Source organism: Pleurodeles waltl, chromosome 11, assembly GCF_031143425.1.
Source record: "Pleurodeles waltl isolate 20211129_DDA chromosome 11, aPleWal1.hap1.20221129, whole genome shotgun sequence".
Classification (NCBI taxonomy): domain Eukaryota; kingdom Metazoa; phylum Chordata; class Amphibia; order Caudata; family Salamandridae; genus Pleurodeles; species Pleurodeles waltl.
This window is the reverse complement of record NC_090450.1, coordinates 682328501-682350492: the sequence shown is the minus strand read 5'-3', so window position 1 is coordinate 682350492 and position 21992 is coordinate 682328501. Positions and strand designations below refer to the sequence as shown.

General features: G+C 42.9%; 1 protein-coding gene across 2 annotated transcripts in view; it reads right to left on the bottom strand.

Annotated features, from left to right (window-relative positions):
• Positions 1–21992, bottom strand: part of ANXA4 (annexin A4) — a 100247-nt gene that overhangs the window by 46436 nt on the left and 31819 nt on the right. For both annotated transcript variants that reach the window (XM_069214202.1, XM_069214201.1), the window contains exons 6-11: positions 20810–20900; positions 18560–18639; positions 15080–15136; positions 10542–10635; positions 2696–2791; positions 2003–2061 (exon numbers count right to left, since the gene is read on the bottom strand). In XM_069214202.1, the coding sequence (XP_069070303.1) occupies positions 2003–2061; positions 2696–2791; positions 10542–10635; positions 15080–15136; positions 18560–18639; positions 20810–20900 (477 nt within the window). The remainder of the gene's footprint in view (positions 1–2002; positions 2062–2695; positions 2792–10541; positions 10636–15079; positions 15137–18559; positions 18640–20809; positions 20901–21992) is intronic.

The window sequence follows — 21992 nt, the reverse complement described above, 5'->3', positions numbered from 1 at the left end:
TCATGTATAGCGTTTCAGGTGGGAAAAATAAAGAAGAGCCAGAAATTTGACATCCGGAGTCACCACTCTTCTCACAAACTTACTCCGAGTCTATTAGCAGCCTCTGGGGTCACTCTTCTGGGTATGTGAGAGATAAAATACTTATCTACATAAAAGGAGGTGGACTGCATCTGCTAGGTACAAGTGAATCAGCCTCCTGGACCTATCCTTGTTTGCTCAATTCATCCACCTTTAGAAAGTCAATTGCTAAAAGGGAGTACTAGGGAATTTAAATCAATCAGAGACCGGCAGCCCGACAACAGCTGCGGTAAATTACATAACCTAGTGCCGAATAAACCTAGCCTGCCCTCATAATATGATCTATGGTCTCTGAATGACCTTCAATTTTAATAGGACGCCGAATATTTTTTTTCATGGAGATGAGATGTCCATTCTCACTCGCCGATGCGGTCTTTTGACGCTTCTGTTTGCCCCCAGCGATCCACCGCACCCTTTACACGGTCGGTCTTGAAAAATACAGAACCGTCACATTTTTCTAGTTTTCAGAGGCACGTTAAAAGCCGACCACCTCACAGGTGTGCATTCGAAACGGAATTTAGGTCCTACGGTTTAATAAATCTATGGTGAGTGATACTGTTAAGTACAATCAAGAATAAAAGCACACAAAAAGACAATATTTGAACACTATGACTAATGCTCGACTTGCTTCTATTTATAACGTGGAGGGATTCCACTATTGTGGAACTATTTTGAAGGTGGGTTGTTTTCCTTTTTGCGTATGTAGTGCCTGTCCCGCTTCTATATCTTTATTTTTTTTAGGGAACCCTTTTTTTTTTATATTGAAGATATTGTCAACTTTGTAGACTCTGTTTTTTTAGAGCTAAAATAACTTCCAGATGTGACAGAAATTTGGGCTCATGGTCTAGCACTTCCTCATTAGATTATGAAAATGTGTACACTTTTGCCAATTCAGAAACCTCTAAATCTGTGGTTCCATCCTCAGGGACAGCAATGCTGGATCTGAAACGTAAGCATCACTGAAACCGGTACCGGACATCACAGCATTAAACACTCAACATTTTTCTTTCTCAGCTTTTACGTTTTTTTACTTAAATTAGCCAAGCCTAACACTGAGGAATGGCGACATGCCTCAAGGAACACAATTTAACGCATCAGACCACCGATACCGGACAACAAAAATTTGTACAAAAAAAAATAAAAAATCTCCAATGCCTTTCTGTATGATGTGGGGTCCTTACGTGCGAAGTCCCTTGTATCAGAAGAGCCAAAACTCTAGTTTGTCCCACGATTCTACATGCCTCATTATTTTCTCTGGCTTCTTTCTTCTTCTCGGAGCTGAAAATGGTCACACTTAATATCGTTTGAGGTTTTGAACAGTGGTTTCAACTGTGACTGTGCTTCTGAACCACTTTGTAAAAATAGTATATGTGGTAGGGCATTGCAGGTTTGAGGTCGCCATCATGAGTCATATAGCGTCCACATGAGGTAGACACACCCAAAAAAATTCAAGATGTGGTTCTTACCCAGGCCACTAGATGGCAGACTAGTACGTAGCATGTGAACCTAGAACACACACACACATTCATTAAAAAAATACGACATGTAGGAACTTTAGAAACAAATACAGGAACTAACTGACCTCATGTGGAATTGGAAGCACCTGCGGCTTCTAAAAGGACAACAGGGAGAATCAAATTTTAAGAATACCTTTGAAAGACCGGTGGAGCTGGGTCAGAATTTGTTGCAACTTGGGTGAATGCAGGGCATGCAACGGTCCCTGCCGGCCTTGTGGAGGCTATGGCCTGTTGGCTGAACGTCTAGTTTCTCAAAATACAAGCCCACCTGGCCTTTCATCATCAAGGGCATTTTGGTGGAAATGCTGCAGTAAACAAATACTGCAAACAGTGACTGCAACTGCTCCACCCCCTTCATTTCCCCACCCATGAAAAATACTGAAAATTAGATATCTAAAAAGCTTTACCTTCATGGACTTGTACAGCCTCTCAGCAAAATAGGCAGGACGGTTTTTAATGCACTTCACTGTGAGAGAGAAAAAAAGACATAAAAAAATTAAACATTACCTACAGCAACAACAACAAAACACAAAAAACAAAAACAAAAACAAAAACAATCACTGGATGCCAATCATAATTGCTCCCAGAACTGTTCTTCACATTCCTAAATCTCATCCTGTAGAAATTAGAGTGAAACAATGTGGAAATAAGGAACAATGTAGTCCAGGATCTCAGACAATCTGGTACTTAAGACACTGGTATGGTAGCGAGACTTGGCTCGAAATCAGTCTGCCAATAGAATAATGAATCAAGTTTAAGATTTGAATCCAATTAGGCCGACTCAGTTTCAACCTTCTGTGGTCGATTTAACCAAGTACCAAACTTCACATTTCTATGAGCCCTACAGTAAGTGATACATTTACCTCGGATAGAAAGAGTTCTGAGTGGATCTGTTACACAAGCAGGTCTATAGAATTGGCACTGAGGGACAGAGTTGATTTTATGATTTGTTTTGCGTTACAATATTTATATGGCTGACCATCCAACTTTCTGCAGTTTTTCCTGAAACAACTTGCTCACTTCTGGTCATCTAAATTCACCAAAAACTAACCCATAAATGCTTCCCAGACTATTTCATAGGAAATCTTCGGCAGACTCACCAACCGCGAGAAGAGAATCTTCCAGGTTTCCAGACATCTCTGATTTTATACTGGCCTCGATGTCTTTTTTGGAAATCTTTTTGTACTCCTCAAAAACTGCAGCCCAAAAAAACAAAAACAAAAAACACAGAAACCATATTTTAGAAAGGTACATTGAAAGAATTATAATTTCAGTTCCAAGAGTTATTCACATAACATTGTGGTGAACCAGCCAGATTCTCTTTCCCTAAATCAACACCCATGTCCAATCCATTAACAAACAGACATGGTTCTTTCAGGTGTGTGTCCACCAGAAAAAGATTTAAACAAACTATTTTTTACCGAAAAAAACACTTACAAAAGTTTAAATCAATGCCAACAGTGAACAGAGTAGTATGTTTAAGGGCATGTCCAAATCTGGCTGATCTGTAATAATTCTTTATGAAGTGGGCTGTTGCTTAACCCGGTCCTGACAAAGGAATCACACAGGAGTTTTGTCTAAACTATGATATGAACCATTACATGAATGAGTCTGGCAGGATATAAATATTATCATACAAGATGTCGCAATAACAGTGTCCTGGTGTTCTCAATACCCGGGATAGATCTAGCAACATTAGATCACATCAATAGTTCGCAACGATTAGTTTTTGTACAAGCGCATCTACTCACGCATGCTTTTTATTGAGAATATGATAATGTGTGACCTTATATACTGATACTGTTCACTGATGGACTGCGATCGAACTGAAGTCATGTATAGTTTTTTGCTGTTTTTTGTCACTCTAAAACAAGAACTTATTTTATAAGAAGTAACCAATGCTATAGAATGGACCTTTTATGACTATTTGTAATTATTGGTGCACAGTGGCGATAGACAACATATATGTGTATGTAAAACCCCTTGCTCTGACATGACTTTTTTCTTAGTACGCAACCGGGAAAGGTCCCACATTTTCACAGAGTGGTTTCAGACACCCAGCCCGTAGAAAACAGTTTCAAGAGTTGTTGCCTAATGGAGCAGCAAACTATGCCACTTTTCACCTGGCCTACTTTGTCCCTGAAGTTATTTCAAATGATTCCAATTCTAGGGACATTCCCACATGTTGTCAGACTTAATTTTGACACATAGGCAAATCTTCGATTGTCTATGTGTGAGAACAATTCCAAAGTTCTCATAGGGCTAGGTTTGAGCAATGGTGGTTTGACACGTAGTGTTTAGCAGGTGGATGGTATTTAAATATAGCCGCCCTGGTGCAATCTGTTCCCATGTGATCCTCGGGAGGAGGGGTCTTTTTACCCATAGGTCCGCCATGCATCGTTTTGACAGAGCTCCACATGTGTATTTCCAATGACTTTGACAATCCCAAATCACAAAAATATGCCTGGTATATCTACAAGCACGATAAGTCTGCTGCAACTTGCAAGAATTCAGTCTGACGTGGGTACAGACACTTCTCCAAATAGGAGCTCTACATACTTCAAAGAGTATGGCAGTCTCATGAGACTTATGGGAAGACTGAGCTCTCCCCACAGAATTTATTGCCTTCACACCCCTTGGGCGGTTTACGCATCCGAAACCTGGCCTAAATGATGTAGATGAGATGTGGTCTCTCAGGAGGTAGCCCTGTGCTCTTTTCCACTGGCTTAGCGGCTTCACTTACTTGTCCCGAAGGTTAGGCCCTTTCTTTTCCTGATTTCCTGCTATTTTTTTACTAAATGAACCCACGCCCAGACGTATTAGGGTGCCTTGGGTGTACCCCTAGATGATTTACATATATCCTTACCTAATCAAGCAGCTATTCAGTGATCACTGGTGTCAGTAAACTCCGCCTTCAAAGTACTAGGAATGCTTAAAACCATCAACTTGCCAATTGCTCACTTTCTAGCACGCCTACTCTAAGCGGGTAAAGCACTTTACTCTCTTAATCCAGGTGCAGACGAATACATGATTCACTGAACAGCGTGTTTCCCAAGACCCCTCAAAGATGGAATACTTCTGTCTTTACTTAGTAAATCCAAAATAGATTCCCAACGTCTGCTGGCATCGAAAGCCCTTTAAAGGACCACCGGTCCTAGCTAAGATTATGGAGAAACCTGAAGTTGTCCAACACAAATATTTTTTCAGGAGCAGTCGAGGCTTTCAACACTTTGGTGCAACTTCTGTCTGAACTTTGGGGTGATGTCACTTTCGTGTGCCTATGAAATTATATTGTGAAGCATGGTGAATGAAGACCCCACAACCCTTCTAGTCCTCCCGGCAGTATTTTATCCCATAGGCACCATGGGTCATCTAGCTTTTTAAAACAGGGTGACAATAGTATGAAATGTTCCCTCTTGCACCGTTGCCTGGTTTGCTGCCTCCCTTAGCCATCTTCGCCAGCATTTAAAATCAGGCTCTTATTTCAGCAAATGCACCGAACTTGACAGTACATTCTCTCAAGGCTCTTTCATCTCCCCAACTCTTTGATATTAAATAACCTCCGCCTCCCCCATGGCTGTCTAGGATTAATGTGGAAACATACACCCCACCTAGACTATACCCAAATTTACATTTAACTGTAAATTATTAAAAGCATTAACAATAACAGGATTCTGGTTGAATGCCTGCTGGCCATCAAATGCTGACTGAACACCACTTGATTCAAACTTAAAGCAAAAACTGAGCTCACTGTCTTCAGACCAAATATAACTCTGTTGCAAACGTTTCCACTCTCCCAAGTGTCATTTGTGACTGTTTCTAACCAGCCTCAAAATTGAACAAAATAAGTAATTAAATAAAAATTGAGGTCTGTTTTTAGGACATGGCCATGTCTTAGCAGGTTTTACGAGTAGTAAAGATCTGATGGGTCCATACAAATACATTTTGCTTACTTGGTCGCCTGTTCTCGGTTGAACATCCAGCTCTGGTAGCATCTGAATTCCAGATTGCCCTAGTGCAATCCCCTTTATAAAGGTCTTCCCAACAACGTAGTTGACTCCAGATCTGCCACAAAGTTACTGCCTGGATTACCTTTGGTCTTAATTTTCAGCATTTACCCCCAGTTCAACGTAATAATTCAATATTGCACTGGGGAACCATCCCTGCTACCTGGAAAGCGGACTCCTCACCCCTACTGTTACACCTAACCTGACAACGCGGTCTAGTCCTGCCCTGAATAAAATAGACACGAGATGAGTGTCCTAGATGAACAAACACCAGGATTCCTTGTGTGCCTGGGTGAGATTGACAAGACTGGTACAGGTAGACAGGACAGTAGTTGAAACCATGGAGTGAATGAGGAGTCACAGATTAACTTTGCAAGCCCAGGCCCCAACCTCAAAACACTAGCGTAGTGCAATTCATTACTGAAGAGTGGATTTCCGGAAAGTGAGTTTGATTTAAATCTATAGATATAGATTATACCTTTTTATCTATATTGGTTACAGCATAGGGTGAAATGCAATACTTTCATTACATTTCTTTTAGTATATATGGGCAAAAGGTATGGCTAAACTCACAAGGAGGCTGCGCTCACGCCAAGTTGGTTACTTCTCCTACCAAGCAACCTATTTAAAGTCAGGCCGTAGTGTGACGTTTTGCAAGTGGAGAGGAGGAGGAGTTGGTTTTTAAACTTAGAAAACATTTTTAATGGATTTTCCATTTCAGTAGCATTTAAGAAAGGAGTAATATAAAGATTTTGTTTTTCTGATACAGGAGGCTTTCTGGAGCTCAAAGAATGGTCTTAGCTAGAGGCATGGCTCCTGAACCAGGCTGTCATCTTGGGAGCAGTAGGTCTCATCCACTGAGCCAAGAAAATTCTCAGTAAAAGCTGATTATTTATTGGTGTGCTGCATTCCATATCATAGGAACATACTTGACCGTCAGCCCAGAAATGGATGACTTGTGGGGAAATGTGAATTACACAAGAATTAAAACCCTGGAGAAGTTCTCACAAATGAAACGGGTTGGCTACTATAAAACTAATTGGACAATGTTCTTATGAATATGAAGGAATTTATTAATAGAGATTTTTTTTCTCTTCACATTGGATTCCTGTGTGATTACAATGCGAACTCTTAAAAACTTAATTTCGCTATATGCTTATGTGTGGGTCTTACAAGATTAGAACTTCACGGATATACTGAGTGCTACTCTTGATAGCTTTGAAGCAGGCAAATATTTATTTTTGTCTCATGTTTGGGGGCAGTGCTGTTATGTCCCTGATTTTGTACATTCTTGAATGAGGTTATATATTCCTCTCATTACCTGCGACTACTAAAATGATGTGCCCGTTTATTGCTAGTGTCTCTGCCACCAGGTTATGAGTTTTTTTGTCCCAAAAAAATGCTTGCTAAAGCCAGAATCATATCCCAAGAACCAGACTGCAACATTTCTTCTGGTCAACAAAACATTTAACTCTGGGGCTCAAAAACTAAAACAGCTGACATGCATGGTAAAAGGTAAGGTAACTGCCCTGTTACTATTACAGTATCTATGAAACAGGAAAGATAAACACAGGTTGGGTAAAGTGAGCAGAGTTTTACACAAAGTGCTATCCTGAGTTCAGGTTTCCACAGGTAGATTCTTATGAATACCGGTTTTATCTTTTGACACTGATTTTTAGAGGGTTGGGGACAGATCGAGTTGTCCACTTCATCCGGTCACTGATCAAATTAGGCCAAAAAGGAGACATTTCGTCGATTGTGTTCTACTCTCCTCAAGCAAACTATTTGCATGGGTTATTATTAGAGGTGGCAAAGCCAGTCTTGGCTCGACCCACATATGTTGCTAAGCCCCGATCCTTGACCAGCGCGGACCTGCGCCAAAATACTGGCAGGACAAGAACATTTCTTGACACCACAAGCCTACACGTGTTTCATGATTATGTTTGCAATGTCAAGCGAAGTTAAGATAATAAAGAACAACCACTGTACTCCATCAGAAGAAATATGAATATTCATCTTTTGTGCTCACAGTGGAAGACACCCTTGTCACTGAGGTGTTGGACAAAAACGAGACATATTCCAAAAGCAGCCCACAAGGGAAGTCAGCGATATTATCCAAGTGTCCTGGCTTTCATTTTATGTTCCATTAACAATGTGATATGTAGACAGACGTCTGTTTATAGGACAAACGTGTAACTAGGAAGCCTGGGCTCAAATTTATGCCTCGTCACTTGACCAAATTATGTGATCCTCTGCAACTTTTTTTTGCTTCATTTCCTTGAGCGACCAGTTTAAGTAGAACGTGTGGCAAATTCTCTTGGAGTAAAAAAAAAAAAAAAAAAGGTAGCTCAGAAGTTTTAACCTATGTTTCTTCGAGTTAAACAGCACCGAAGGATGGCGAAAATACCGTGCGTATTACAAACCACCCTGATAACGTTGCCACAAAGCTATCAAAGAGGTATTTTTTGAATGTTTAAGTTTATTTTTTAACACTAAACTATTATGTTTAATACATCTAATTGACTACACTAATATACTCGAATGTATTAACTAGAAGCGAACGTTTACTTAACTTTTTTTCATTTTAAAAAGTATTATACTATTTTTAATTCACGTTTGTAGCAAGATTTACCCTTTTTCGCCATTTTATATAGCGCGAACTAGACCCAAACTTATTGGCTCGCCTTACATAGACACCAGTTCCACCACTGCACAAAGTTACATTTTTTTTTTTTAACGGCACGGGTATAGACAAACACTAGAATGCTGAGCCGACGCCGAGACTCCCTGGTTACTCGATTCAGTCAGCAGCTCTGTGTCATTACGGCACCTCATCTCCCCAAAATGTAATTCCAAATGTTGCGATGGACAACAACCTCGAGCTCTGGACCCCTCCCCCGGGAGTCCAGGCCAGACGCTGGCTCGGTCTATTACAGCATTCACACTGCGCCCTGTAAAAGCCGCGGCAAAATAAAGGGTGTCTCTATCCTGCAAGTTCAAAATAGTGTGCGGAGCAATATTCACAACCAACCGTGGTCTAAAGCGGTAACCCAGTCTAAAAAAGAAAGAATCACGGATAGGTACTGCCCTCTGGTGTTCGCTCATGGGCTCGGCGTCCAATTATCTAACAATGAAATGCACCGAGGTTCACAACGGGGAAACCAATAGGCAGCTATTACGAAAAAAGCTATGCCACATGGTGCTTTCATTTCTGAAGCAGAAGGTGTGGGGCGAGTGAAAGCGGAGATAAGGAAGACAGGAAACCGAAGACACTCTATTGAGGTGCATTTCTCACCAGGCTAAGCAGATATTATTAGAGGTAGGAATTTTCAGGTCTGAACACGAATTAGTAGCATAATGATGAAGTCACTGCATATACATATGACCTTCGGTCTTAAGATGTCATCACCGGAAGTTAAAGATCTATTTCGAGCGACAGTTTATTATAGTCTATGCTAGAGACAATAAATAGGTTGGAAATTTGGGATTTGAGATGTTCTCCAAATTCTCACAATTCCCAAAAAGTGTCTGTGAAATCAAGTCTCGCTTTGAAGCTAGGTGGTGGGACCGGCGCAAAAACGTAGCCTACTCCTGAAATCCGTGGGGTTGGCAAGTACGTCAAAGCAGATGATTGCCGACAGACCCCACCTCGCTGCACCAGACCACATCAGTTACAATATAGCTGATGAATGAACCTTTCTTGGAGCTGAATATTTTGTCTATAAATAAGACTGGGACGGGTTGCAGAGACACATGTATAACTTTGTATGGTACATGCTAACTCCGGCTTCTGTCCAGTTATTTGTGACTGCTTCTTAATGCGGGTCTTCTATGACCGTTTCCAACCCCGTGTTTAATTGGTTCATAGCTGGAAAGCAAAGTGAAAAAACGCCCTGTGTATACACCCAGTGACCCATTTATTTAGGGAACAAGCATTGGTAAAGCGTAGAGTGCTGGTGCAACAGATTACTTTTTTTTATTGCAGGCATATGCCACAAAAATATAAAGCAAATATGCTGCAGTCTTTTCATAATGGTCATACACATGCATTAAAAAAAAAACCTAACCCTGGCATATATTTAATAGAGTAGCTTGAGTGATCCCTGGCGTCTAATGGTATCAGAAAAGGTACAGAAACCTTTCTACTTTCCAAGCACATCAAAAGGAAAATATGATTCTTACTAATGCAATAAAAGGCACTAGTGGCTTTCAATTACTGTGATACGAAGACGCAATTTAAATACACAAAGATGACTAAAATAAACAAGCATTAGCAAATTCAATATATCCTGCATTTTTTACCTATTGACTTTGTGAATGTGTCAAAATGAATAAATAAATAAACCACGAAGCAACCGCTGCTGGATTTTGTGTCATTGCACAGATGGGCACATGCTTGATGCCACACATGTACGTTCCTATGGAATGGTGCAGGTGACTTTTTTTTATTTTTTTTATTACTGATTCAAGATGGAGGAAACCACTCGGAGCTATAAATAAACAAAGCTTAGATTATTTAAAGGCCACAAGCGGTGAGGTAGCAACACAAGAAAAGATGGGTGCATGGATGGGGAAAGAACCAGGAGTGGTCAGGGGCGATTACCAGGTCTCACAAAACCTCTTTTTGCAATATGGAGTAGCCCAACAGCTAATGGCACCCACCAGGCTCCCCAGACAAATTAAAATGAGAACATTTAATTTAAAGACCCACGGAGGGTAAGAGACCAACAAAGCAGGGGAGGGCAGGTGAAAGTGTAGTGAAGGCAACTACTTGAGGGGAGGAGCAGCACACGGGTCTCCTAATTGAGACATGCATGCAATTGTTTGCGAGGCACCCTACCGAACTTCATGTGACGAATTGAAGCAGGTAAAAAAAAAAAAAAAAAAAAAAAAAAAAAATGCCTGGTCCCTGGCCCCCATGGCAATATCTAGTCCTCACCCTTCAGCAGGTGCTTTCTGTTTCTTGTGCAGAGGATGCTGAGAAACTTCACCTCATCTGTCCCCCACTTCTTCTCGCCTGCTTCGTACAGATCCTGGAAAAAAAGAAATATCCATCAATCAGTCTCTGCACAAGGAAGTACAAACCCACTAGGCCACAAAAACTCTGCTACACATAAGGTAAGCCTGGAATTCTCTTGCCAAAAGGATCAGAAAATCAGTCACCTCTAGTGGTTATCCCCCCAAAATAGTGGTAGTTTGGTGCCATCTATGCTGTGCCCACACAACCTCAGCAACATTATTTTTCGGTTTTTAGAGGTCATGAACTGGCACGGAGGTTTGCAGGGTTGTGCTACATGCTAACATTAACATGCAAATTAGGTTTGTTGCGTGAAGAGAATTAGGGGCCAGATGTATCATCACGGCCCTTTGCGAGTCAGAAATGGCGATTTTTAAGAAATCGCTATTTCCGACTCGCAAAGTGCCATGTATCACATTTGCGATTCGGTAATAGCGATTTCTTAAAAATTGCAAATGCTATTACCGAATTGCAAATTGCGATACCGGCCCCATTCGCAGCTATGGGCTTATTGGCCCATATCTGCAAATTTTTTGCATTTCCAAAATTGCAATTTCTGAACCAGAAATCGCAATTTCGGAAATACAAAAGCCCAGGGTGCTGGGGGCCTAAGGCCCCCTCTGCTGTACCCCAAAAATTTTTGGGGGACATGCAAGGTGCACCCATGCCAAAAGGGCATGTGTGCTTTACATGTTCAATTTAAAAATGCATTTTTAAATTTTGCACCAGGTTACTACCTGGTTTCATTTCATGTTTTTTTGCATGTGCAAAATGCCATTCTGTGAAAAATTGCAATTTGCGATTTTTTGCAGCATTGACCTGCGATGTAGATTTTGCGAATCGCAAATTGCGATTCGCAAAACCAGGTTGCAACGCAAGAAATCGCAATGTTAGCGATTTCTTATTTGTGGCCTGCGAATGCCTTTCATGCATCGCAGACCACTTTTTTGCACTCGCAAACGACCAAATTTTGCGATTCGCACAGTTTCCGAGTGCAAGAAAATTTCATACATCTGGCCCTTAGTGTTCTCCTACGCCAGTGAAGTGACCCATTTGGCATGGATCTGGAACACCCTCATTTTAGGAGCAATTAAAGAGTGGTGCTAGCTTCCCTTTGCTGGTGAGAAAGTGTAGTGTACACGTACCCCCACAGAATGCCCTAGCTAGTATGGATGCAAAGTGATTGGTCTCCTGTGTGGAACTACTGTCAACTGAGACAGGGATGGAGGAAGCAAATTTCAGCGACAGCTAATAGGCAGCCCAGGGGTGCGTTAATATAGGTTGCCTGGGTTCCACAGCTGGCAGAGAAGGTATTGTTAGCATATGCTGGTTAGGTACCCAGGCCATTAATGTGTGTATAAAAATCTTGAGTGAACTGTTGGCAGTATATGTAGAGTTTTTAGGTTGCTGGCTCCTCTGGCAGTGTATCAAATACTAGACCAAAGATGCTTTGTGCCCCAAGTGGCATTAGGCTCCACTTCCTGGGCGGGAGGGCAGATATGACCTGGATAAGAGCAGGATTGTACAGAACAAGATAATTGTGATTAATTAAATTAGGCCCTAAATGACTGCATCCATCCTAGCAGCCAGCTGGGAAACAGCACACACTTATGCCATTGTCGGCTGATAACACAGTGTTATACATGTTGTGCTCCTATGAAACGCCAGCATAAAATAACAATTTTCTCAGCTTTCAAGTGCACTTAAGGGCTCAATATGTGGTGCAGCTGATGAAACGCAACATGGTACATTTTGGGTCACTTTCACTGAAAATGTAGTTTTTTTTAATATTGTTTAAGTCGAATCCCCCTTTTTTTGTGAGGGCGTTCCGCACTTCCCAGATGCTTATTGTGCTGGGTTAGGCAAACAGCGACAACATGCGCAGTGGCTGGTGTGAGTATTTAGACTTGCTACTGTGTGCATGCTGAGAAAATGAAAGGTTGTTAAAATCTTTTGTTACTTGGGACAATAAGAGTGCAATTAGGAAGCATTAGGGTGCGTGGGAGAACTGATTTCCTCTGTGCTGGAAATGAGATTTGGAATTAAAGAGTGTTACATTTTTGCCGGTGGTTGCAGGTAAAGAGCATTGACCCTCATTTTTGGTGACTGGACTTATTTTTGATCATCAAACTTTGAGCAAGAGAGAGAAAAGTGGAAAAGGAAGGAGGAAAAGAAGAGACAAGAAAGAGTGACGTAAGGGAGAAAGCCAGGATGAAAAACAACATGCAAGAGTGAGACAAAAGGGTCAGACGGGTAGAGGTTGGGAGAAATGCACAAAACTGAATCAAGACTAAACAAGGTTAGTATGCAGCATCATCGGCTCCTAGAAAAACATTTGGGACTGTGCACTTATTTATTCATTTTACAAGTTGAACACTGGCTGTATCTCAGGGATTGCTTTCCATCTTAACCCCTCAATACAGCCCTTTTTCTACTACTAGGGAAAGGGGCTTCAGCCATTGTCCGTGAACAGCATGTCAGCTCAGAACCCCAGGTTTTAAGGAGTTATATGTTGTCTGCTGGGCTGCCATGACCCCCTGAAACAAGAGGTGTAGCAGGCGGAAGTGAAGAATGTCAGAGGGAAATACATCGAGCAAGGCGGGCAGAAACAGCAGCCCATTACAAGAAAAGGTTAGGTGTCCTCATTCCAGTGCATCCCTGTAGCCGTTGAGGGAGATCCAGACTAAACTTCAGTCCTTAATGCAGCCCACGTGACAAACTAGAACGAAAAATGGCCCCAGTTTTGTTCAATTTCCAGACTTGTGGAGACTTCCAGTTCATGATTCTTAGTTCATTTGGACGTCAATGTTAATCCCTAGTCAATACATTTAGTTTCCAGTGCTCGGGAAAGGCCTAGGTGACATGAAGGGACAGACAAAAACTGTTTAAAACGAAATCCATAAAGTGATGCTAGATGTGAGGGACGCTTTGTTTCTGCCGTTAGGCACATGGTGGCCCTATGATATCTGTGATTGTAGCAGAATAATTAAGAATGGAGAGGAGGCCTAGGGGATTTACTATTTTTCCCCAATCTGAAGCCGTGGACTATGGCCAAGGACAAAACATATGACTCAAAGAAGAAAATTCCTGTGATACTAATCTGATGTACCTCACATGGCAAGGATAGGGGGAGACACACAATCACAAATAACATGCCCCCAAACAATAGCAGCCCTATGAAAGGTAGTAAGTAATTCAGTGATATAGCAAGGTTGTGTAGTTGAGAAACAGGACGAAGGTTCCATGGCGGAATACGGTGCACTGAAAACAAAACAGGGTTTTGGAGTAATAAGGAAACGTCAGCCATCACAGTGACACAGCTGAAGGGGTGATGAGAGCAGTAAGGGTGTTTGAAGGGGAGATGGGCTGCACAATTAAAAAGACGGTAGGGGAGTCAGAGCGTAAGCAGGAACACTATTAAGAAGAAGAGAGTAAACTAAGGCAGGAAAGGAAAGGGCAGAGAGAGTAACTAAGGCAGGAAAGGGCAGAGAATGAAAAGTGAGAAAGGGATAAATATGTGAACACTAAAAAACTTAGAGGGGCAAGTGTGGGTGACAGGGGAAATGTAGGTAGTGAATTTATGTAAAAGATCAAAAATTAAACCTGGATTTTTGGCACAGGCAGACAGAAAGTGAGAGACAGCTGATACCATATTAAGTAATTTTAAGAAGCCCATTGAAGGTGGCCCACTAGGTAACTCTTCCAAATTAGGCAACCAGCTACCAACCTCACGGAATGGATTAGGGATGTGCACACACATGGGAAGTGATCCGAGTCATGATGGCACACCTATTCAAATATGAGTCACTGCAGAGTCCATTCCATTTCTTTTTAGCTTAAATGTGCCATTACAGATGGACAGACAGATGCAAACCCGTCTTGACACTCCACCCCAATGAAGCAATCCTGCAGGAACAGCTAGGACATACCCCGTCTGCAGAGACACAAAAGCCACCTCTGATGCATTTCAGCCTTATTCGGCTCAGGCCCCAGCCCTCAAGTTCTCTCAGATGAATCATCTCTGTTTTGCATCAGCTCACTCTGCTCCGTTTTCAAGTCCTATATGAAGTATAACTTAAGACTACAAAGATATGGAGCGATTTTTTTTTTTTAAACCTTGGAGGGAAGCCCTTCCCTCCGCCCCCTCCCGCCACAGCCTGAACCAAAGAGGTCTTCTTTGGAACAATGTGCTGCCTGAACTCTAGCATAGTTTCCAGCCAAGATAAAGGTGCAGCAAGGGAGGGCGTGATATGCGCACACTCAACGGGCAGGAAGCCAAAACCTCGCCATGAGCTCAAACAAGCTGCTGCTGAAGAGCATGAACACAAAGGGAGGGGAAACTGATGACACAGACTGTACAACGGAAACAGGACTGTCACGTGAACTAGTACAAGGAGGGCGGGGCGCACAAGACAGAAGCTGAAATGTCCAGGGCAGAGGATCCATTCAGAGATACAGACCTGGGCATCCTTCTTGGCCAGCGAGTCGTCCACGTTGGAGCTGGTGTCTCTTCCGCCCTGTGGGGAAAACAGATATGATCAGCAGTGTGTGGGTGGCTCCACCCCAGATCCCTGTGTGAGGACTGAGTGGACACGGCATAACCACAACCAGTGTGCCAAACAGGAACCCATGGGAAGGGGTAACACCACATTGTACTTGGGTTGCAGGAACAATCCACAGTTGGGGAATAGTTTAGAGCCACTTGCAGTCTAACAAATGCCCATTAGGCAGCTCCCATCTTCTTTAGCATAAAACTATAAACCATGTACAGAACTAAAACCGCACCCAAATCTACATGCACTTTAAATATCTTACTATTATTTAACTATCTTACTATTCTTTAACTGGTATGCTACTTACATTTTTTCCAGTTTAAAAAAACCTCAACACAACACACTTCTTCACACTCAACGTTCACGATGAAAGAGAAAATACAACCATAAAATGTAATGTGAAGTGTCCTTCACCACGCAACTCTATCCTCACATCCCATATGCAAATACTGAATTCACGTCTGGAAAGCTGGCTCGGTCCTGCTTGAGGAATTCAACCTGGCACTCTAAGTTATTGAGTGCCTGCACTGATCAACCGAGCTAGCTTATCAAGTCAAGTGGTGTCCTGCCCTTAAAGTGTCATTGTTCTTGCCATCTTGGGACCAGTCAGGGATCTAAATGGTTTGTATCAGCACCACTGCATTGGCGAGAATATGGATACCGGGGTTTAGGACGCCATTTCTAGACATAATGTGTGCCATGGCTAGCAGTGGCATACATATTGCAGGTGGCAACGTTGTTAATAGCATAGGCCGAAGTCCAACTACTCGGGGCTCTTTGTCGATTTAATGATTCAGCCCATCATTTATCTTTTGCCAAGTATCTCCAGTTTGACAGCCAACAGAACTGGGGCACGTCAAAATTAGGTCTCCAGGAGAGGATTACACAATATAGGCAAAGTGGGATCAGGATCCTGTGGTTATGGAAGGACAGTTGGCACACCATCTCTGCAGGCCAAAATGTATTTCTAGTGGAGTTTTACAATTGCCTCAAAGTTTTCCTAAATAGCACGTAAGTATATATTACAAGTTCCTGGTTCAGTGAAAGTCATCATCTACTCGGGTACGTTGGACTTCACTGAGCAGTTAGAAGTAGATAGAAAAACCAGCATGTTTGACAGACAAGAAAAAATAAAAACATTGGAAGAGTAACTCAACTATGCTAGACGGAAAATGTAAATTATATGATATCATTATGATAAATGTTTCCTCATGTGGCAATTCTTGCGTGGAGGGACTGCATGTTCAAACCGTTAGCTGACAAAATCTGACTATACCGTCCTCCTCGCCCTTTAAATTCATGGGCACCAATAAGTGCTGTGTAGAAGTGAGGTGCCCTCTCCTCCTAGACTCTCTGGATACCATAAGTAGGGTCTCCAGAGCCCTCACACACTGCAGCACCTCTACAATACTCCTGCAGAACAAGATGAATAAAAAAAGTGGTCCTAGACTGGGATCCACAGTGGTGTTTTTCCCTTCCAGTTTTAATATTACAGTGCCATATTAGCACAGGGCACATCCCACACAAACGGGTCTGCCCAGGGAGACAAGGAATCTGAGCACCCCCTTGGGTACCACACACACTGACGTGAACGGGCCGGCGTTAGCACTATGGAAAGCGGAAAGCAAAAAAGTTTTGGAAAAAAAACCCTGCAAATTCTGTCAGCTGCCAAAAACAAATACAGGGAGTGCAGAATTATTAGGCAAATGAGTATTTTGACCACATCATCCTCTTTATGCATGTTGTCTTACTCCAAGCAGTATAGGCTCGAAAGCCTACTACCAATTAAGCATATTAGGTGATGTGCATCTCTGTAATGAGAAGGGGTGTGGTCTAATGACATCAACACCCTATATCAGGTGTGCATAATTATTAGGCAACTTCCTTTCCTTTGGCAAAATGGGTCAAAAGAAGGACTTGACAGGCTCAGAAAAGTCAAAAATAGTGAGATATCTTGCAGAGGGATGCAGCACTCTTAAAATTGCAAAGCTTCTGAAGCGTGATCATCGAACAATCAAGCGTTTCATTCAAAATAGTCAACAGGGTCGCAAGAAGCGTGTGGAAAAACCAAGGCGCAAAATAACTGCCCATGAACTGAGAAAAGTCAAGCGTGCAGCTGCCACGATGCCACTTGCCACCAGTTTGGCCATATTTCAGAGCTGCAACATCACTGGAGTGCCCAAAAGCACAAGGTGTGCAATACTCAGAGACATGGCCAAGGTAAGAAAGGCTGAAAGACGACCACCACTGAACAAGACACACAAGCTGAAACGTCAAGACTGGGCCAAGAAATATCTCAAGACTGATTTTTCTAAGGTTTTATGGACTGATGAAATGAGAGTGAGTCTTGATGGGCCAGATGGATGGGCCCGTGGCTGGATTGGTAAAGGGCAGAGAGCTCCAGTCCGACTCAGACGCCAGCAAGGTGGAGTACTGGTTTGGGCTGGTATCATCAAAGATGAGCTTGTGGGGCCTTTTCGGGTTGAGGATGGAGTCAAGCTCAACTCCCAGTCCTACTGCCAGTTCCTGGAAGACACCTTCTTCAAGCAGTGGTACAGGAAGAAGTCTGCATCCTTCAAGAAAAACATGGTTTTAATGCAGGACAATGCTCCATCACACGCGTCCAAGTACTCCACAGCGTGGCTGGCAAGAAAGGGTATAAAAGAAGGAAATCTAATGACATGGCCTCCTTGTTCACCTGATCTGAACCCCATTGAGAACCTGTGGTCCATCATCAAATGTGAGATTTACAAGGAGGGAAAACAGTACACCTCTCTGAACAGTGTCTGGGAGGCTGTGGTTGCTGCTGCACGCAATGTTGATGGTGAACAGATCAAAACACTGACAGAATCCATGGATGGCAGGCTTTTGAGTGTCCTTGCAAAGAAAGGTGGCTATATTGGTCACTGATTTGTTTTTGTTTTGTTTTTGAATGTCAGAAATGTATATTTGTGAATGTTGAGATGTTATATTGGTTTCACTGGTAATAATAAATAATTGAATTGGGTATATATTTTTTTTTGTTAAGTTGCCTAATAATTATGCACAGTAATAGTCACCTGCACACACAGATATCCCCCTAACATAGCTAAAACTAAAAACAAACTAAAAACTACTTCCAAAAATATTCAGCTTTGATATTAATGAGTTTTTTGGGTTCATTGAGAACATGGTTGTTGTTCAATAATAAAATTAATCCTCAAAAATACAACTTGCCTAATAATTCTGCACTCCCTGTATATGAAACTATTTCAAATAAAGTTATACTTTCTGTAGCAGCAGTTTTTTTTAAAGCAAGAAAGCAGACCACCTCACTGCACCCCCGCCCCCACCATTACCTGCATGTATCTACAAAGTAACAGCCATAGGAGACGTAGATGAACTTACTGCTGACAAGGACACCAGAACCCTTTGGAACATGTGGGAGGTGTCGGAGCAAATATCATCCTCCAGACTCTTGCCGTATTCTACAAAGAAAATGGAAATACAAATGAATGCATTGGTGTCCATATGCGATCTCTTGAACTGAGCTCAGTAATAAACACAGCAGCGGACCCAGGGCAGGCTATAGTGCCACACTGGAGTAAGCGAGATCCAGAGATCTCGAGCTGCCTCATTTTGATGGAAGCAGCTTAGCCAGTCCAGTTTTTCTCCTCTGCCATGTAGATCATGCATTTATAATGTGAAACACTAAACTACGAGCAGAAAAACAGAATGATAAATATGTAGCGGCTGAACTATTCACCAATAAACTAAAACCAGCCCAAGCAAAACAATGTGCAAACCAGCCTCGCGGTGCAGGAGGCCACGAGTTAAATGTGGTCTTGGGTGCATGGTTGGGCCATGGCCCTCTATCCTGATCTCAATGCAGCCCCCTAGCCTGCGGCTTACGGGGAAAAAGCCAGAGTACCACTAATTCTTGTTGGGTTCCGGAGTAGCGTGCTACTCGCTGAAAAGCGCTTCAGCGCCTCATAGGGGTAATAAGCGCTATATAAATACTATTACAATACAATACAATACAATAGCTAGTTCCGCCCTGCTAGTAATTTCTGACATCAAACAGCTTGAGCAGGGCCAGACTTGCGAACCAAAAAATACAAACTTGAGCGAAAATGCTCAAACCAGCCCTGCTTCCTTCATCTCCTTCATCGCCTTGTGCTCTTGCTCCCTTTCCATCCATTCTATATGTCCTTCTGTTCTCTCCCTCTGTGGTCGCTACCTTTCCACTTCCTCCCTATCTTTCTCCTGAAGCCTCCCTGTGCCTGCCTCAATTAACTCTGGAGGAGCTGGAAAAAGTGACAGGGACTCCAGGAGGGGCCCTGGGCTTTCAAAACCGGCTGCCCTGGGCTCCATCCCACTGGGGAAATGTCCGGGCTCCAGCCCACTGGGGAAATGCCCAGTGGAGCAAAAGGCCCGTCTGGTATGGAGTTTGAGATTACACAAACGAAACAGACAGTGTGATGGGTGCAGCATGGAGGTCATTTAGGGGTCACAGCCGTCGTGTCCTTTGCAACCCATGGCACTGCCTTTGCGACCCCTGGCTCCAGAGGTGGCAAATTCAGTGCCAGCTGAGCTGGGGCTCCGCTCTTTGTTTTCTGGCATTTTTTTATTACACTAATAGTGAATAATAAAACAGTATTCACTATTTGTATAATAAAGATGTGAATATGTCCTCCCGTGGCAACAAAGGTAAGTAAAAATGTTTTTAATGTACGTTGTGTGCGTGCGGGTGAGTGTGTGTACGTGAATTTGTGCGTATGTGTTAGCATTGGATGTCACTTCCGCTACCCCTGGCATTTTGGTGAATTGACGTCCACGGGGTGCAGGACTGCATGTGGTGAGCTGATGGGGAAGAGATTTAACACCTCAGGGCTGCAGGGCAGCATGGCGAAGTTAACATAACGACTGCCATTTAGGCAGAAAAACACCTTCCCTAGTGCGTTGCAATCTTTGAGCAACAAATCATATGCTGGAGCTGAACATGCGACAGTGACGAGACTGGTCAGTACTCGTCTGCCCCACCAGGGAAGGAATGAGAGTGGTGCAAGATTAGCCAGTGATCAGCAGGTGTGAGGTATGTGTAACAATGCAGAGTGCATTCAACCGACTGAGCTATCTTGTTAAGAGAGAACTACTATCAACAATCCCTCTAAGCACTACATTTAGGCCCTGGCCCGTGTTTGTCTGCACTCTCGTAGCTTAGGTTGTATCTAAGTGAATTTCCTCCATTTGATAAACTCTAAAATCTTGGTAAATCTAGCATGGATCTCGCACGGTTACTTCTAAAGATCAGAGGCCATATCATGATGCAGTTTTCTGTGCTGCGTCAATGCAGAAGGAGGTTTAAGAGCTTTTATTGGAATCTTGAGAACATACATTAACTTGAAGTATCTCGGAGCATTTGTGCCGACAGCAGAGCTCGGAAACGCGGGGTAGTAATTGCCTGTGTTTCCGAGATCTGCGTTTACTAAAAGCTATAGAGATATTTTGCCATTGCAAGCTAATGTGTGCATTCAAGACACCAAAAGGCAAGCATACAGACCCTTGCGCGCTGGCGCAGTGCAGAAAACAGCATCACAAGGCCCCAGAATCCTTTGATTACTAGGGAGTAAGATGCATCCCTGCTGCAGTACATACTGTGTTTGTAAGCCACGTTGATACGATGGATTTCCTCAGGGGAACGAGAAGCCAGAATCTCGGTCAGGCATCCCTCGTCTGTCCCGGCACCCTAAAGGGGAAGGCGTGGGGAAAAAAACATGAGAAGCAATTGTTATCAACAACTACTGTAACAGAGTATATATATCCTGTTCATCCAATGCATGGTGCCTGCACAGTAACGAAAGGGAAAGGTGAAGAGCGTCAAGGCACCACAGAGGCAGTCCCTGGATTACCCAACATTATAGTGCTTCAGAAAGGGTGAGCGGTCTAGCCCTGGATGAGGGGGGGATGGGGTCTCCCTTTCCTAGCCTAGTGATTTCAGATATTGTGCTGTACCAGGATCTATTCTAAGAAGCCCTTCAGTGTGAGGGCAAGCACCAACTCCTGTTTTCTGCAGATCGAGCACATGGTAATTTCCGATGGAGTTACTAAGAGGTTACATTGGAATTCTAGAAGCTTATGGAAGCCAAATTATAAAAAGCTGAGCTGATCCCTTCTGGACTCGGGTTAAAGACCTGGAGGATTCACACAGATCTCTGCAGGCCATGAGCTTACCTAGGTATCCACTTTACAATGGCAGTGTTCATTGTAGTTGGTAAATGGGGGGCGCTTACCACCCTAGACTTACTTAGAGGCAACGATCCATCCAAACCTTGGCAAGAGAGATTCACCTAAGTTACACCTTCTACAAGGGTTCCTCCTTTCCAGGAAACCTCAGCCCCCAAACCTCTTGGTGATTACCAAGTCTCATCTTGTGTCGTCTTGCTAATATTGCATATATGTATGCCACCTCCACATGGGACACTACAGCACAAGTTTCAACAGATGCCAGTGTAGCAGATTCATCCAGGATGCATTACAAAGATCTGCAAGGAGCTCTGATGTGAACTCTTAGTTGTATGGGAACTTTTCACAGGGCAATATAAGACATCAGTAATGATTTTCCAATCTCTCCCTCAAACCAGGGTTCCTAACAAGACAGGTCTTTTGCACAGGGAAAAATACACTGGAGTCCCAAGTTAATTCCCCAGAAATTCATCCCACAACACAAGGAGATATCAGGAGCTCTGGTAAATAGAAAAATATACTTATTTAGACACTAGCAAACTAGCCTCTAAAACAAAAGCAACCACGTACTGGTAGCACATTCTTCCCAGACCCT